Source organism: Sapajus apella, unplaced genomic scaffold (assembly GCF_009761245.1).
Source record: "Sapajus apella isolate SASKATOON/1434 unplaced genomic scaffold, GSC_monkey_1.0 scaffold280, whole genome shotgun sequence".
NCBI lineage: Eukaryota > Metazoa > Chordata > Mammalia > Primates > Cebidae > Sapajus > Sapajus apella.
The window spans coordinates 19,591-37,855 of record NW_022437220.1 but is presented as its reverse complement, the minus strand read 5'-3'; the positions used below and the strand labels follow the sequence as shown (position 1 = coordinate 37,855).

General features: G+C 59.6%; 2 protein-coding genes across 2 annotated transcripts; both read left to right on the top strand.

Annotated features, from left to right (window-relative positions):
- The first annotated feature begins 2,202 nt into the window (after positions 1-2,202).
- On the top strand, positions 2,203-4,839 carry MADCAM1 (mucosal vascular addressin cell adhesion molecule 1). The gene is made up of 2 exons (XM_032272051.1): positions 2,203-2,608; positions 4,244-4,839. The coding sequence occupies exons 1-2, from the start codon at positions 2,278-2,280 to the stop codon at positions 4,462-4,464; spliced, it is 552 nt and encodes a 183-aa protein (XP_032127942.1). The 5' UTR covers positions 2,203-2,277; the 3' UTR covers positions 4,465-4,839.
- A 1,458-nt stretch (positions 4,840-6,297) lies between these two features.
- Positions 6,298-13,027, top strand: TPGS1 (tubulin polyglutamylase complex subunit 1). The gene is made up of 2 exons (XM_032272050.1): positions 6,298-6,966; positions 12,315-13,027. The coding sequence occupies exons 1-2, from the start codon at positions 6,593-6,595 to the stop codon at positions 12,847-12,849; spliced, it is 909 nt and encodes a 302-aa protein (XP_032127941.1). The 5' UTR covers positions 6,298-6,592; the 3' UTR covers positions 12,850-13,027.
- The last annotated feature ends 5,238 nt before the right edge of the window (positions 13,028-18,265 follow it).

The following is an 18,265-nucleotide window of genomic DNA, read 5'->3' as shown; positions in this document are numbered from 1 at the left end:
CCTCCTGAGTAGCTGGGATTACAGGCACGCACCACCATGCCCAGCTACTGTTTTGTATTTTTAGTAGAGACGGGGTTTCACCATGTTGACCAGGATGGTCTCGATCTCTTGACCTCGTGATCCACCCGCCTCGGCCTCCCAAAGTGCTGGGATTACAGGCGTGAGCCACGGCGCCCAGCCTCTCTTGACACCTTTTATAGCATCTGACATCCCCCAAGCCCATACATTCTCTGATTTTTCCATGACCGTCTCCCCCTGTTGGATCCCAAGGTGGAAATCTGCGTCTTGGACACACCTATGTCCACAGAAGCTAGAGCAGGGCCTGGTGCATAGCAGGTGCTCAATAAACCCTTGCTGAATGCACAATGAAGGTTTAAGGGTTTTGTTTTGTTTTATTTTTTTGAAACAGTCGTGCACTGTCATTCAGGCTGGCATGATCTTGGCTCACTGCAACCTCCACCTCCCCAGTTCAAGCGATTCTCCTGCCTCAGCCTCCCGAGGATCTGGAACTACAGGCGCCCGCCACCACCCAGCTAATTTTTTTGTATTTTTAGTAGAGACAGGGTGCGCCATAGTGGCGAGGCTAGTCTGGAACTCCTGATCTTGTGATCTGCCCACCTGGGCCTCCCAAAGGGTTGGGATGAGAGGCCTGAGCCCCTGTGCCCGGCCTGGATGAAGACGCTTAACATGGGCTGGTGCCCAGGAGGTGCTCCCTTCATGCCCTGCCCCAAAGCCCCTGACGGCTTCTCCCACTAAAGACAGAGGGATTTGTCCCCCCGTGGGGCACCACAATACCCAAGCGAACATGTGTGAGGTCTTGAGTTTCACGCACAGGGCTCCCGGGGGAATGGAGCAGAAGCTGGGAGACCCGGAGGCCTTGGTGCTGGGGGTGGGGCTGGGGTGGGCAGAGAGGAGGCTGGGTCTGAGGGGTATTTTACAGCACACAGGCGCTCACAGGCCTCAGTCTCTCCATCAGTCCCACAGAGGAAGGAGCAGAGAGCCCCCAGGCACCTCCTCTCTCCACTCACCCTCCTCCCAACTCTGCTCCTTCCACATCCCATCATCATAAACGTGGAAGCCACTCAGCCTGTGCCCTGGGCACACCCGTGACCCACTCCCCACTCACTCTCCGGGCAGCCCAAAGAGGTGACTGTTGCTCCTTTCACAGTTGAGGAAACTGAGGCACATGGAGACTCAGGAACCTCCTGGGGTGATGCTGCCAGTGAGGGGGGCCCTGGAGTGCCCGGACTCCCATCCTGCGCACCGTGGTGCCTCAGTTTCCCTATCTGTCCAGTGGACTTCCCTGATTGTGGGTCCTTTGTAAATTTCAGGAATCATGTAGATTTCTTTTTTTTTTTTTTTTTTTTTTTTTGTGAGACAGAGTCTTTTCTCGGCTCACTGCAACCTCCGCCTCCCGGGTTCAAGCAATTCTGCCTCAGCCTCCCGAGTAGCTGGGATTACAAGCATGCGCCACCACGCCCGGCTGATTTTTTCTATTTTTAATAGAGACGGGGTTTCACCGTGTTAGCCAGGATGGTGTCGAACTCCTGACCTCGTCATCTGCCCAACTTGGCCTCCCAGAGTGCTGGGATCACGGACGTGAGCCACAGCACCCGGTGAGACCGTGTAGATTTCAAAGCCCTTTATAAATTACAGGCTTTAGGCCAGGCTCACGCCTGTAATCCCAGCACTTTGGGAGGCTGAGGCACGCAACTCTCTACCAAAGAAAATTAAAAATTAGCTGGGTGTGGTATTGCACACCTGTGGTCTCAGCCACTCAGGAGGCTAAGTGGGAAGGATGTCTTGAGCCTGGGAGATTGAGGCTGCAGTGAGCCATGATTGCACCCCTGCACTCCAGCCTGGGTGACAGAGTGAGACCCCAACTCAAAAAAAATACAAAGAAGCCAGCACAGTGGCTCACGTCTGTAATCCCAGCACTTTGGGAGGCTGAGGCAGGTGAATCATGAGGTCAGCAGTTCGAGACCAGCCTGGTCAACATGGCAAAACCCCATCTCTACTAAAAATACAAAATATTAGCTGGGCGTGGTGGCGCACGCCTGTAAACCCAGCTACTTGGGAGGCTGAGGCAGGAGGAGCGCTGGAACCGGGGAGATGGAGGCTGCGGTGAGCTGAGATTGTGCCCCTGCGCTCCAGCTTGGGCAAGAGATGGAGACTCCATCTCAAAAATAATAATAATAATAATAAATTGAAATGTGATTCATCAGAGCGGTCCAGGGAAGGGGCTTGGGGAGTTTCTGGTCCAAGCCCTTAGTCCAGATGTGGAGACTGAGGCAGGAGAGGCAGGCCTGGGGCAGCAGGGAGAAAAGCATCCCCACTTTGTTTCCAGTCCTGCGCAGCCCAGCCTCCCTGGAGCCTCCCAACACGACCGCCCCTGAGCCCCCCAACACGACCGCCCCGGAGCCCCCCCACACGACCTTCTCAGAGGCCCCTGACACGACCTCCCCGGAGCCCCCCGACACGACCTCCCAGGAGACCGTCCCCCAGCAGGGCCCCACACACAGCCCCAGGAGCCCAGCCTCCACCAGGACCTGCCGCCCTGCGGTCTCCCAGGCTGCGCCCACACAGGAAGAAGTGATCCCGACAAGCTGTGAGTTCTGGTCACTGGGGGCAGGGAGGGTGGGGAAGGGCTGGGAGAGAGAGGCTCCTTGGATGAAGGCTTTAGACAAGCCCTGCCCAGCCTCGATTTCCCCATCTGTCCAGTGGGTCCTTTGTAAATTTCAGGGACTGTGTGGACTCCAAGGCACTTTGTAAATTCTAAGCTTTGTAGACTAGAACAATCTTTTTTTTTTTTCTTAAGACAGGGTTTCACCACGTTGGTCAGGCTGGTCTTGAACTCCCAACCTCAGGTGATCCGCCCGCCTTGGCCTCCAAAGTGCTTGGATTACAGGCGTGAGCCACCACGTCCGGCCGACTAGATCAATCTTTAGAATAGAAGTAGAAACAGGAACAGAATGCAGCCACATTTCTTTTTTTTTTTTCTTTTTTTTTTTTGACACAGAGTCTTGCTCTGTCCCCCAGACTGGAGTGCAGCGTTGCTATCTCAGCTCCTCCAACTCCCCCGACTCCTGAGTTCAAGTGATTCTCCTGCCTCAGCCTCCTGAACAGCTGGGATTACAGGCGCCCACCTCCACACCCGGCTAATTTTTAAATTTTTAGTAGAGATGGGGTTTCATCACATTGGCCAGGCTGGTTTAAAACTCCTGACCTGACGTGATCCACCCTCCTCAGCCTCCCAACGTGCTAGGATTACAGGCGTGAGCCACCGTGCCCAGCCCACATAGGTAATTTCAAATTTAAAAGTAAAATAAGCACTTTGGGAGACTCAAGTGGGCAGATCACAAGGTCAGGAGTTCAGGACCAACCTGGCCAACATGGTGAAATCTCATCTCCACTACAAATACAAAAATTAGCCAGGCATGGTGGTGCGTGCCTGTAATCCCAGCGACTTGGGAGGCTGAGGCAGGTGAATCGCTTGAATCTGGGAGGCGGAGGTTGCAGTGAGCCGAGATCGTGCCACTGCACTCCAGCCTGGGTGACAGAGTGAGACTCCATCTTGGAAAGGAAAAAAAAAAAAGCGTGATCATGCTTTTCACAGAGCCCAATATATCCCAAGCATTATTTCAATAGGTAATCAACAGAAAATAGTACGAAGGAGATATATTACATTCCTCCCTTTTCCCCCAAACTAAGTTCTCAAAGTGCAGATCGCAGGCTAAGCAGCCTTTGTGGCTCACTCTGGACTGCCTTTTTTTTTTTTTTTTTTTTTGGTCTTGCTCTGTGGCCCAGGCTGGAGTGCAGTGGCATGATCTCTGTTCACTGCAACCTCCGCCTCCCAGGTTAAAGCAATTCTTGTGCCTCAGCCTCCCAAGTAGCTGGGAATACAGGTGCCTGCCACCACGCTTGGCTAATTTTTGTATTTTTAGTAGACACAGGGTTTCACCGTATTGGTCAGGCTGGTCTCGAACTCCTGACCCTGTGAGACGCCCACCTTGGCCTCCCAAAGTGCTGGGATTACAGGCATGAGCCACCGCGCCCGGCCAGGACTGCCCATCTCTAAACTCTAAGGTGCTATGCACCTTTCGAAAGGGTCACCGTGAAGTCCTTTGTGAAATTTCAGGGAACGTGGTAACTGTGGAGGCACACGGAGCCTCTGAGGGGCCCCTCCCTTCCCACGCCTGCAGAGGCCTGGAGGGCTCTGACCGGTGTCTCCCGCTCTCTCCAGCCTCCAACCCTGCGAGTGACCAGCTGTCCACGGCTCTGTGGATCGGCAGCGCGGTGCTGGGGCTGCTGCTCCTGGCCTTGCCCACCTATCGCCTCTGGAAACGCTGCCGGCACCTGGCTGAGGATGGAGCCCACCCACCAGCATCACTGAGGCTCCTGCCCCAGGTGTCAGCCTGGGCTGGGTTAAGGGGGACAGACCAAGTTGGGAGCAGCCCCTCCTGAGTGGCCAGCCCTTCCCCCGCGAAAGGAAACTCGCCCTTTCAAGCTGGAAACTGCTCAGGGAAAACTGTTAGATTCAAAGTCGTCCCTCCCTCTGCGACGGATGTGAATTCTGATTGCCCCCTTCGCAGAGGCTCGTTGGTAACTCATAAGAAAGCAACCGTCTGTCTCCCCTACCTGTGACCTGGAAGCCCCTCCCTGTTCGCGTGGTCTCCGCCTTTCCAGACGGGACCTACCTACTTCTCTGTACACACATTGATGCCTTTTGTTTCAAGCTGTGCCCAACAGCCCTGGGCACCTGTGGGCAGGATTGCCTGAGGCTGTGTCATGGGTGCGAAAATACACCTTAACTCTGGCAAATACACCTCCTAAAATGACTGACACTTGTCATTTTTCTCAGTGGACACCCACCCCGTGGAGAGCAGAGGTCCGAGGGCTCTCCGGACAGCTGGAGGGCTGACTGTGGGCCCCTCCTGATGGCTCTGTCTCTCCCATCCCTCGGTCCAGGGCTGGAGAATAAAGCGCGTTTGGTCTGCCTGGCAGAGGTTCCTGTGGTGGGAGGATGCTGGACCCGCCCCAACACACACACACACACACACACACACACACACACACACACCAGATCTCATTGCCCCCTGCCTAGGGCAACGCCCCTGAGGGATGGGACGGCACCCAGGGAGCTCTGCCAGGGGAGGGCCTAGTGGTTTCCCTGGTAAGAAGCTTAACCTGGAGTCTCAGAAAGCAGTGGGGAAGTGAGAAGCTACATAGAGGTGGCCTGGGGAAACACACGGAGAGGCGGCTTACAGAGGAGACTGCTTGTGTTTTGAGGTGGCTCAGGGCTGAGGAGGGCTGGGAGGGGCGGGAGGGCGGCTGGAAGCAAGGTCAGCCAATGAAGGGCTGGAGGTGCCAGCCCGGAGGCACTGGGGAGCCATGGGAGACTTTAGAGCTCTGGAGGCTGCGGTGTCAGAAAGCTCCCTCTGGCCGTCAGGAGGGTAACAGCCTGGGATGCTCGGCCCTGTGGCCTCCAGTGGGGCTCAGCGCATCTGCAGCAGGGCTGGGGAGGGCGCGTCTCCCCGAGGTGAGCTAGCACTCAGACCAGCCAGGGTTCGGGGGTAGGCCCCGCTGAGCTCGACCCCCAGCACAAAGGCTCAGGGATGATCATCACAAAAGGGTCGGGGGAGGGGCCCGGGCGCGGTGGTTCACGCCGATAACCCCAGCACCTTGGGGGAGGCCAGGGCGGGCGGATCAACTGAGGTCAGGAGTTCAAGACCAGCCTGGCCAACACAGAGAAACCCCGTCTCTACTAAAATACAGAAAAAAAAAGGCCGGGCGCGGTGGCTCACGCCCATAATCCTAGCACTTTGGGAGGCCGAGGTGGGTGGATCACCTGAGGTCAGGAGTTCAAGACCAGCCTGGCCAACACAGGGAAACCCCGTCTCTACTAAAATAAAATAAAATAAAATAAAATAAAATAAAATAAAAAAATACCGGGGCATGATGGTAGGTGCCTGTAATCCCAGCTACTCGGGAGGCTGAGACGGGAGAATCGCTTGAACCCAGTAGACGGTGGTTGCAGTGAGCCGAGATGGCTCCACTGCACTCCAGCCTGGGCGGCTGAGTGAGACTCCCTCTCGAATTTAAAAAACAAACAAAAAGCAAAAAACAAAAAACAAAAAAAACCGGGGGGCCAGGAGTGCCCGAAAGCACAAAGCAGTGAGCGCACGAAGCTAAGCTGGGTTCAGCAGTCCAGGCCGGGTCCATCCCCGCGCATGCTCCTCAGGCTGCTCTGGTAACCAGGGAGACTGGTTGCTAGGAGACCATACTGGTTGCTAGGAGACCATACTACCGAAGGACCCGCTCACTACCAAGCCGGCAAGCAATCCGGCTTCATGCCAGAAACGGAGCACTTCCGAGGCAGCCATTTTGGAGCCTGGCAAAACTGAGGATCCAGGCCAAAGCCAGGAGAGCCAATCAATTTACACAAAGACGGAGGCGAAGAGAGAGTGCCAATAAGGACACAGGGAAAAGGGCAGCGTGCTCCTGCCATTTCCCACAGTCTCTCAGCCGGATTCCCGCGCCCTCTGCCCTTCATCAAGATGGCCGCCTCGGGGGCTCTAACACACAGTGGAATATGGCGGTGCTTCCGGTCCCGCTGCCCTCAGCGAAGATGGCGACGGTGGAAAAGCGGCGACCGACGGTAATACCGCCGACCGGTTTCACGGACAGCGGCCGCCCGTCGGTGTCCCAGGCGGCGGTGGCGACCGAGAGCGAGGAGGACTTCCTGCGGCAGGTCGGCGTGACGGAGATGCTACGCGCGGCCCTGCTGAAGGTGCTGGAGGCGCGGCCCGAGGAACCGATCGCCTTCCTTGCGCACTACTTCGAGAACATGGGCCTGCGCTCACCTGTAAACGGCGGCGCCGGGGAGCCCCCGGGGCAGCTCCTGTTGCAGCAGCAGCGCCTGGGCCGCGCGCTGTGGCACCTTCGCCTGGCCCACCACTCCCAGAGGTGCGTAGCGGGTCTTCCTCGGCGGGTGGGGCGGTGGCGGACTTCAACTCGCAGCATGCCCCGCGCGGCTCCCTGCCCGCGGCGCCGGCGCGGGGGGGCGCAGGGCCTGCTGGGAGTTGTAGTCCGCAGTGCCTTCTTGGCAGGGATGGACCGGACAGGTGGGCTGCCTGCAGCTCGAGCCCTTCTGGCCGGCTTCGCCTTCTGTGATGACTTTTTGCAGATGCTGAGATTCCCCTTGCAGTTCATGATTTTTAAAATCATGAAGCCCAGGGAGGACTTGGCCCGAGGTCGCCGAGCCAGCCCCCAGCCAGGTCCTCCTAGCCGCCTCGTTAGCGGCCTCATGGCATCCCCGTCTATTCGGCCAGAACGTGAATATTTACAGCGAGCAACCCAGTCACCCAGGGCCCCCACCTTAGGGGCCAGGGTCCCAGCGGGCAGGCGGGGATTCCTGGAAGAGCCTGGTCGTTCGCGGGGCGGGTTGCGGGCGAGAGGCCCAGCAGGTGCTAATTTAGAGCCCGAGTGTGGGATTGGCTGAGCATGCGGAGCTGCAGGTGCCTAGGCGCGCTGGCCCCTAGCTGGGCCTGGGGAAGGTGGCTGAGGAGTATGTGTTGATGTTGGGTGTGGATGCGTTCCTGTTTTTTGCGGGGGTCCCCAGAAGCAGAGCCTGAGGCAGGCACTTTGTGTGCAGGTGATTTTATAAGTGGGTGCACCCAGGAAGGGGGTTGGTGCAGGCAGGGAGGATGCCAAGCAAAGGTGCCCTTTCAGACTGATAACCAGGGCATAAGTGCCCACCTTGGCAGCCCTCGCCAGAGTCCCAGAGTTCGAGGGGAGGTGGGGGGGAGTGTCCCCCACCAGGGTCAGGGTGCACAGGTGTCCAAGATCATACTCAGATAAGGGTGGCAGGGTGTTGAGGACCTGGACGAGGAGCAGGGTGGCGGGAGGCCCAGTGGCTCTGAAGGCCCCACCTGAGGATTTTCAAGGGCCCAGGGGAGGGTAGTGGGCAAGGGCAGGTCCAGAGCGTCAGTGGAGCCGTTTCCTGGGATGGAAGTCCCTGGTTTGAAGAAGCTGCCAGAATCACTTGTGGATTAAGTTGGAGGCTGGGAGGAGCCTGGAGACAGGAAGGTGGATGGAAGCCTTTGCAACTGAGACCCCGGGGCCACCACAGGAGACTGGACCGGGAGGGGTCCTGAAGGCTTCGGAAGAGATGAGAAGAGCTCAGGGCCACACTCTGACGGTGCCCAGCCCAGAGAGCCCATGAGAAAGGGTGGGAGGATGAGACCAGAGGTGAAGGCGGGGGAGGAGGAAGTCGCCTCCGGGGACATCCGCAAGAGAATCTCCCAAGGAGGAAAAGAGGTCAACAGCAGGCCCACCATGTATGGTTGTTCAGGTCGAGCACTGCATAAGCCACTCGCCCCACAGACGGTACGGATGACAGTATATATGTTTATAATTCCCAAGGGCTGCTGGGAAAACGCGGCTTGTGGCTCTCTCTTCCTCCGTCTTTCTGTTCTGTGTTCCCTCCCAAGGACACCGCTAGGGCCCACCCTACTCCTGTGTGAGTAGGCCCATCAGTCTGAAGTTCTGGTTGGGCGTGAGTTTGGCGGGCACCAGTCACCCTAAGGACACAGGGCCAGGGTGGTGCTGGTGGCCCTGGGCCCGCCTGGGCTCCCCAGAGACACGGCCAGCGGTGAATGCAGACGACAGGTGCGTACACCTGGGCGGCATCTGATTCTGTGTGCATGGATCCAGGGCTGCTCCCGTCCTCCCAGCACGCAGCCCCGGCGGCCCCTGCATCCTTACAGCATCAGGAACCCCCGAGGTCACCTGGCCAGTCAGGAGGAGAAGCCCAGGGCTGTGCAGCTTTGTTCCCACTCCATCCAGCGTGCGGCACCCCAAAGGCTGAGGGGCTGCTCCCAAGAGCATCACCACGACACACTGGGGGAGAAGTCACCCCACATCCTCTCTCTCCGGCTTCTTTTGAGAAATGACAAGCTCCCACGATCCGGGCTGGTGACGGCAGCCACAGAGTCCCCCTCTTGCCACCTTCCCGGTGGCCTCCAAGGCCCCCTGGAGCACAAACACAGATGTTACGTGACCTGCTCAGAGCCACCCAGGGCAGAGCTGGGGCACATCACTTCCAGGAAAACATGCACGAACATGAAGGGCGGGCAGGTCTGGGCCAGGGTTCCTCCGACGCATTCTCCAGGGGCTGTCCTGGGCACTGTGGGTCCCCAGCAGCGTCCGTGGCCTCCAGCCACTCTGCACCAGGAGCTCCCCGCGTCGTGACACCACCGATGTCTAGACACCGCCCAGCGTCTGCCGGGGCAGGGGTGGGGAGCAGAAGTCGAAGGCGCAGAGCAGCTCCTACGTCTCTTCCTGGAGACTTTCCATAAATAGAATCTTTATTAACAAACGTGCACACGCCTTACAAGCCGCTCTGTGTAGGAGCCAACACAGAGGGGGTCTCCATTCTGCAGTCAGGGAAACCAAGGCTCAGCAGCCCCCATCCCAGGCAGAGCTGACCCCCCAGCCCCGGCCTCCAGGCCCAGCGCCGGCTGCCTTCCTCCTCCTCCTGCTGTCACCTCCAAGAAGCCCCAGGAGGAGCCTGGAAGTCGGAGGTCACAGTCCCGTCTGTCGCTCTGGTCCCACCAGGCTGTAATTACCTGTGCGTGTCTTCCTGCTCCTCCAGGCAGCTGTGGCTGAGCTGCAGCTCCGGTAACAGCCAGTAAGAGGGCAGGTGGGGCCTCTGGAGCACCTGGCTCCAGCCCTGTTCTCCCGTCCTCACACGAATCCCACTCCCTAGATGATCAAGCCCAGGCTCAGAAAAGCAGAGGGCACACAGCTCTGACAAAGGGTGGCAGGTGAGACCAGAGGTGAAGGGGGGCGAAGAATGGCCTCTCGGGACATCCGGAAGAGAATCTCCCAAGGAGGAAACGCCGTCAACAGCAGGCCCACCATGTATGGTTGTTCAGGTCGAGCACTGCACAAGCCACTCGCCCCACAGAGGTGCAAACAAACCCCCGAGGCAGGTCTGGGCCAGGCGAGGGGCGGCGTGGATGCGTGGGAAGGCAGACGAGGTCAGCCGCCTCCAGAGGAGAGAATCCGTGCGGAATGTCGGTGGAGGAAGCCGGGTGAATCCCGGCCCGCGGACCTGTCAGTCAGGAGCGGCTGCGTGCACTACGGGAACCGTCCTGCCCAAACCTCAGTGGCTTCGGCACGGCCAAGGCTCGTCGCGTCCATTCTGCAGAGGTCATCCCGTTGCTTTCGTTGGTGTTTTGGGTTTTTTTGGATTTCTTTGTTTTTGGGAGACTGAGTCTCTCTCTGTCGCCAGGCTGGAGCGCCGTGGTGCAGTCTCGGCCCACTGCAACCTCCGCCTCCCCGGTTCAAGTGACTCTCCTGCCTCAGCCTCCCGAGTAGCTGGGACCACAGGCGCGCGCCACCACGCCCGGCTAATTTTTGTATTTTTGCTCCAGACAGGGTTTTGCCGTGTTGGCCAGGGCGGTCTCGATGTCTTGACCTTGTGATCCACCCGCCTCGGCCTCCCAAAGTGCTGGGATGACAGGCGTGAGCCACCACGGCCAACCTACCACCCCCACATTTACTGAGCACCTACTGTGTACTGTCCCTGCATTTACTGAGCACCTACTGTGTACTGTCCCTGCATTTACTGAGCACCTACTGTGCACCCACCCTGCATTAGTGAGCACCCATCGCATACTGGCCCTGCATTTCCTGAGCACCTACTGCATGCTGCCTCAGAACGTCCTGGGAACCTAGCACAGGTGGCCGACAGAAAGGTGAAGCCGTGTGCCCTGGGAACACCAGAGGGAAGGCTGGAGCCTCAGTGTAAACCTGCCCTCCTCACCATGAAGCTGAGCTCCCAGAAGGGACAAGCATAAGCCCTGAGACTGGCCACATCTTCTCTGGGACTCTTGGCCAGACCATAGGCCTGCCCTGAGCCTCAGTTTCCCTCTCCCAGAGGAAATAACAACAGGCCACTAGCATGAGTCCCGGCCAGGAACCGATAGGGGGAGTGAGGCCAGGGGTTAAGGAGCCCACCCAGGGCCCTGCGGCAGCCCTCACGCTGGCTGCCGTCTCCCTGGACACTCCCTGGTACCCCCATGGGAGCCTGCATGTCACACTGGTGGCACACTGGGGAAGGAATGGAGCCCACCCTGGAGCCGGCAGCAGGGCTGGCAGCCTTCTTCTGTAAAGGGCCAGATAGCGGACATTTCAGCTCTGCAGGGCAGCCTCCACCCTGACATTCTGCTCTAGGGTTCTGGTGTGAAGCTGCCACTGACGTGGTTAAGCTCCCATAAAGCTTTGTTTACAAAACCAGGCGGCGGGTGGGATCTGACCCTCAGGCAGTTGGCCGGTGCAGTGGCTCTCACCCGTGATCCCAGCAGTTTGGGAGGCCAGGCAGGAGGATCCTTTGAGCCCAGGATGTAGAAGCTGCTGTGAGCTCTGATTACACCACGACACTCCGGCCTGGAGAACACCGTGAGACCCTGTCTCAAGGAAAGAAAACAGAATGTTAGTTGTGTTAAATGTCCAGCCCAGTATTTGGCCAAGTGTAAACAGGCACCGTTGCTGTAGACAGGGAGACCAGAGGGTTCCTGGCGCCAGATGCCCCAGACCCACACCTGCTGGTTGATTCGGCAGACATTTCCCGAGCACCTACTGTGTGCAAAGCACTGTTCTAGGCACCCGGGGTGCAGGTGTGGATGCTCTGCTGGGAGAGACGTGAAGCTCACAGGGTTTGTGCCAGCAAGTCAGACAGGATACCACTAGGAAGAAAATGGGAGTAAAGGAGTTGGGGGGGGGGCGACGTTTCAGGGAAGACCTGGGGGAGGCCAGGGAGGAGGTGAGGGAGACGGGAGGAAGGCAGAGACTGCCCTTGCAAAGGCCCTGAGGCTGGACCGGAGTTGGAGCCTGGAAGCCAGGGCCGGGGGAGGGAGTTTCCAACTGGGTGGGGGCTGGGAGGAGGGAGGCCTGGACCGGGAGGTGCTGGGGGAGGGAGGTCTGAGCTGGGTGGGGGCTGGGGGAGGGGAAGCCCGTGCTGGGGGTGAAGGGAGCCCCGCGCTGGGTGGGGGCTGGGTGGAGGGAGCCGGGGGCTGGGATGGGGAAGCTGCAGGGCTAGAGAGTGAGGAGGCCAGGCCAGGGTTGTGGAAGGCGAGGGCACCAGGAATGGGGGGCAGGGGAGGCCGGGGCTGGTTGGGGAGTCCGGGAGGCTAGGTCCTGGGCCTGGCGGGGAGGCTGGGAGGCTGGGGCTGGCGCTGGGGCTGGGTGGGCGCGAGGGCCCCGCGCGGCCCCCAACGTCCCCGTCCCGTCCCGTCCCGTCCCCGCAGGGCCGCCTTCAACAACAACGTGACCGTGGCCTACGAGTGCCTGAGCGCCGGCGGGCGCAGGAAGCGGCCGGGGCTGGACGGGCGCACCTACAGCGAGCTGCTCCGCCGCATCTGCCGCGACGGCCGCGCCCCGGACGAGGTGGTGGCGCCGCTGCTGCGCAAGGTCCAGTGCCGCGACCACGAGGCGGTGCCGCTGAGCGTCTTCCGCGCGGGCACGCTCACCTGCTTCGTGCTGCTGGAGTTCGTGGCGCGCGCCGCCGCGCTGTTCCAGCTGCTGCAGGAGCCGGCCGCCGCCGTGGCCGACCGCCGCGTGGGCCAGGCCGTGCTGGACACCCTGGAGGGCGCGCTGCGGGCCAGCGACGCCGCCGCGCCCGCGCGCTTCCTGGAGGCGGGTTCGCGCCTGGGGCCCGACAGCCTGGCGCTGGCGCTGGACCGCGCCGTCGGGGGGCGGCGGCCCGGCGCGCCCATGACCCGCGCGGAGTTCCTGGAGAGGGCGGCCGCGCTCTTCATCGCCAAGGTCAAGCCGGTGGGCTGAGCCCCGCGCGCCGCGCGGATCCGGGACCTGCACTGGGGCGTCCCCGCGTGCCCTCGCCCGGCCCTGGGGAGGAGGCCGGGGCTCCCCGAGGCGACGCCCCCGCCGCACCCACCTTCGCTGCCGCCCTCCACGCGCGCCGGAGCCCCTGCCCCGCGCTAATAAAACGTGTTGCGAGGCTCACGCTTGTGTGTGCGCGCGGCCACCTCCCAGCCCCCGGGCTGCGGAAGACGCTTCTCCCCCGCAGGCCCCACCCCCTTAACCACCGCGGCTGGAGGCGGGATTCGAACCCGAAACCCCACCCGGCCTGGTCGGGGCCGCTGAGAGAGGCCCCTGCGAGGTCCAGCCCCTCCCGCCCCAGGTATCCTCCCTGGCCTCAGTCTCCCCAGATACCAAAGAGTCCAGCTGCGCAGATGGAAGTGACATCAGTGAGATCGTAGCCCCAACACTTCCCAGCAACTGAAGTGTCTCCTGTGACTCCCAGGCCGCACTGTGGGGAAGGAAATTCCAGCCTGCGTTTGGCAGACAGGGAACAGGCCCAGACGGCGGAGGTTGCACCCCCAGAAAGGGCTCAGCGGGGATCTGAGCCCAGGCCTGCTCCGGAACGCACAGGCCCGCCCACTCCTCACCAGTGGGGTTCAGTGGGAGTCCACACGCCTGTGAGGGGCACCCGGTACCCCCACCCAGTTCCCCCCACCAACAACCAGAATCACTTCTCAGACAGAAAGAGCGAATCCAGCCAGGCTCGGTGGCTCACACCTGTCACCCCAGCACTTTGGGAGGTTGAGGCAGCAGATCACCTGAGGTCAGGAGTTCGAGACCAGTCTGGCCAACATGGTGAAACCCTGTCTCTACTAAAAATAAAAATGAAATTAGCTCAGCGTGGTGGGTACCTGTAATCCCAGCTACTCAGAAGTTGCACTGAGCTGAGATCATGCCACTGTGCTCCAGCCTGGGTGACAGAGACAGACCCTGTCTCCAAAAAAAAAAAAAAAAAAAAAAAAGGCCAGGTGCGGTGGCTCATGCCTGTCATCCCAGCACTTTGGGAGGCCGAGGAGGTGGGCGGATCACGAGGTCAAGACATCAAAACCTGGCCAACGTGGTTAAACCCCGTCTCTACTAAAAAATACAAAAATTGGCCGGGCGCGGTGGCTGAAGCCTGTAATCCCAGCACTGTGGGAGGCCGAGGCGGGTGGATCACGAGGTCAAGAGATCGAGACCATCCTGGTCAACACGGTGAAACCCCGTCTCTACTAAAAATACAAAACATTAGCTGGGCATGGTGGTGCGTGCCTGTAGTCCCAGCTACTCAGAAGGCTGAGGCAGGAGAATTGCTTGAACCCAAGAGGCAGAGATTGGAGATTGCAGTGAGCCGAGATTGCGTCACTGCACTCCAGGCTGGCAACAGAGGGAGACTCTGTCTAAAAAAAAAAAAAAAAGCCAATCAGGAGTCCCAGCTCTGAACGGTTGCTGGCAGGTGACTTCACTCCCTTGGCTCAGTCTCTCCTTTAAATGGGAGTTGTGACAGCCCATTCTGATGGAGAGCGTCCCCCCGTACACAGGGAAAAGTCAAACCGAGTTTCTCCCCGGCTCTTAGCACCACCATCCTCACAATCGTCCACACGGAAAAGACTTACGTGACCACACATGGAGGGGTTTTTCCCACACACCAAGCAGCAGACGCCCGCTGGGTGTCCTCTTAATTCAGTTCTGACATCTTCTACACAGAGACGGTGTCAGATCCCACAGGTTGAGGGCTCGTTCTCCAAGACTGCCCCCTGGCCAGACACCAGTTGCAAATCTCGGCTTCCAGGACTTCTGGCTGACCGGCTTCAAGTCAGGGTTCCTGCCACCCCTTTGGGTTCAATTGATTTGCTGGTGCAGCTCATGGAATTCAGAAACACTTGTGTTTACTGGTTTGCTATAAAGCATATGGCAAAAGATAACACAAGGGTGAGGTATGCATAGGGTGGGGCTTGGAGTGCCGTGAGGATCCATAGGGAGCCGTCTTGGAGCTTCCAAGCCGTCCCTGGGTACCACCCTCCCGCCATCTCCACGTGTTCAGGTCTTGGAACAGATTATTTCCAGAGGCCTAACGAGCTCAGCATGATAGCAAAAGTCTGCAACTAGGGCTGTGGGAGCTATGCTCCAAGAACCAAGGAAGAAAACCACCATCCATCCTAACACCACACACAGAAACAATTTTTAAATTGTTACAAGTTCCATGATGGCAGAGACCATGCTTGCCTCCCCATTTCCCAGCACTGAGTTGGGCTTAGGGTAAGTGATGAATGAAGCAATGAATCAACACAGGAATGAATCCTGGCAAATCACCTGTTTCCCAAAAAAGCCACAATAATGTTTCCACTCCCCACTCCAGAGGCAGATGGAGAGGCAGAACCCGAATCCCCTTTCGGGACTTGAGCTCCTTCCAAAGCTGGGTCCCAGCAAGACCGCTGCAGGGTGCTCACCCCCTGGACTGGGCACCAGCTGGCCAACATGGTGAAACCCCTTCTCTACCAAAAATAAAAAAAATTAGCTGGGCGTGGTGGTGGGCACCTGTAATCCCAGCCACTTGGAAGGCTGAGGCAGAAGAATCGCTTGAACCCGGGAGGCGGAGGTTGCGGTGAGCCAAGATGGCGCCACTGAACTCCAGCCTGGGTAACAAGAGCAAAACTCCGTCTCAAAAAATAAAATAAGAGGCCTAGGTAGGAGGGTCACTTAAGGCCAGGAGATCGAAGCCAGCCTGGCCAACATGGTGAAACCCCATTTCTACTAAAAATACAAATATTAGCTCAGTGTAACAGTGCATGCTGTGATCCTAGCTACTGAGGAGGGAGGACTGATCTCAGCTCATCGCAACCTCTGCCTCCCAGGCTTAAGCAGTCCTCCCGCCTCAGCCTCCTGAGTGGCTGAGAAAGAGTAAGAATTCATGGGCTTGCATCATTGGAACATCCAGAGGAGGTCAGGTACAGCTGGATCCAGGAACACTAATAGGAGTAACATTTCCCCTGTCACCAGCCTGCTCAGCTTTCCTATGAGGCCACCTTGTTTGCGGGCCCTAGAAATGTCCGAGGGCTGAATCTCACTGGATGTCAGGAGTCACACGCTTGTTCTGGAACCAATCATTGCAGCCCAGGGTGGGGGTCCTGGGAACTGACGGATGACCCCTCCCTGCAGACAGGGCTTGGGTCAGTCCAGTTCTAACGCATTCCACAGAGTAGGGAGCTCCCAAGCAGGTGGGTGGAAGCCCCTGGTGTCCACTGCTCCAGGATGGTCTGAGCCTGAGACTCCCTGGGTGCTGGAGCCCTGTGGGACCAGCTGAAGGAGCTTGAAAACCTCCCTCACCCAGGCCAGGTGCTGTGGCTCACGCGTGTAATCCCAGCACTTTGGGAGGTCAAGGCGGGAGGATCACGAGGTCAGGAGATCAAGACCATGCTGGCTAACATGGTGAAACCCCGTCTCTACTAAAAATACAGAAAATTAGCGGGCGCGGTGGCTCACACCTGTAATCACAGCTACTTGGGCGGCTGAGGCAGGAGAATCGCTTGAACCCAGGAGGCAGAGGCTGCAGTGGGCCGAGATTGCACCACTGCACTCCAGCCTGGGTGACAGAGCAAATCTCCTCAAAACAAACCAACCCACCTCCCCACCCACACAATGCTTCCCGGGATGTGGGGTGTACAGAAGGGAGATCCTGGGACGCCTCAGAGGGTGAATCGTAATTAATTGAGGCAGCAGTATATCCATGACCCATGCCACGGAAGACTGAGGCTGAGAACCCTGGGAACCTTGGGGAAGGGCCCCACTAGTCCTATTCCCTCATTTTACTCCAGGCCCCCAGGATGCCGTGTAGAAGGACCCGAGAGGAGGTGCAGAGGTCCCTCGTGGGCGAGGACGCCATGGCCCGGGCCCTGGACAGCTTTGGAAGTGGCCGCTGGGCCAGAGCTCTGTCTTGCATTCCCCCCTCCCTCTCCACTCTTCACAGACTGTTTCCTTTCCCCAGACAGGTATGCCTGCTGCTCCTCTGCCCGGCACGAGACTCATGAGGCCAGGGGTCGGATGTTGGGGCGCCTGTGGGAGGGAGTGGCCCTGGGCCCAGCCCGCGTGTGGATGCAGCTGTGCGTGCCCAGGACATGCCAGCAATCCCACCGACACAGTCCGAGGGCAGGGCCACCACAGTCACAGGCATGACTCAGGGCAGGTGGGCTGTCTTGTACTCAGCACGGCCAGCTCTCCCAACCAAGCTTCAGGGCAAGGAACAAGTGGGTGTCTGGGCAGACACTCGGCCAAAAGTTGGGTGGAGTCACAGTGAAGCCCAGCATCAGGGCCCACGCTGGGAGCAGGGAGCAGTGGGTGGGTCACGCCGGTAATCCCGGCACTTTGGGAGGCTGAGGAGGGCAAATCACTCGGTTAATTCAAACTCCACCCTCACCATCCTTTCAAAACCTAACACACTTGAGGTCAAGAGTTCGAGACCAGCCTGGCCAACATGGTGAAACCCTTTCTCTACTAAAAATAACAAAAATTAGCCAGGTGTGCTGGCCGAGCGCCTGCAATCCTAGCTACTCAGGCGGATGAGGCAGAAGAATTGCTTGAACCCAGGAGGCGGAGGTTGCACTGGGGCTGTTCCATCGCACTCTAGCCTGGGTGACAGAACGAGACCTTGTCTCAAAAAAGAAAAAGGACTCGGCTGGGACGAGGGTCAGCCTGGGAGGAGGAAACAGCCAGGCTGGGGCTCAGCTTGGGGTGGGGGATCCGTGGGGCTGGGGTCTCTCCCGGGTCAGGCGCTGAGCCGATGCTGGCTGGGGCGGGCCCGCCTCTTTCCCCGTTTTTCTGGGGAACAGGGACCCCTCGGCAACCTCTGAGGACTCCAGCGCCTGCAACGGCTCACACCACGTGGTGACCTCCGGGGGGAAGTCCGCCCCTCGGAGCCCTGCCGCCCGCCCTCCCCTCTGCGCGCCGGGCGTTCCGAGGACAGACCTCGCGCCCATCCCGAGTACAGACTGGGGACCGGAAGCCGGGACGGACCTTCCGGCCCGGATCAGGACCCCCGCCCCGCGCCCCGTTCACCGCCCGCGGCCCCGCCCCGCGCCGGGACGTCACAAAACGACCCCAAAGCCCGGGGGCCGGGCCGGTGGCGGCGCAGCACAGCCTTGGCCGCCTCCCTGCGCACAGCGTCGGCGGTGCTGGTGGAGCTGCGGCGACGGCGGCGGCCGCGGGGTCGGAAGCGCCCAGGGCTGCGCGCTCGGCCCCTCCCTCCCGGCGGCGGGGGCGGTAGGCGGGGCCGGGGCGGGGACTTCACTTCCCGGCGTGCCCCGCGGGCGGGCGCGCAGGCGCAGGTCGTGCCTGGCCGCGGCGCGCAGGCGCAGTCGGGGCCCGGCGGGGCGCGCAGGCGCAGCGGGGGGCGGAGTGCGCG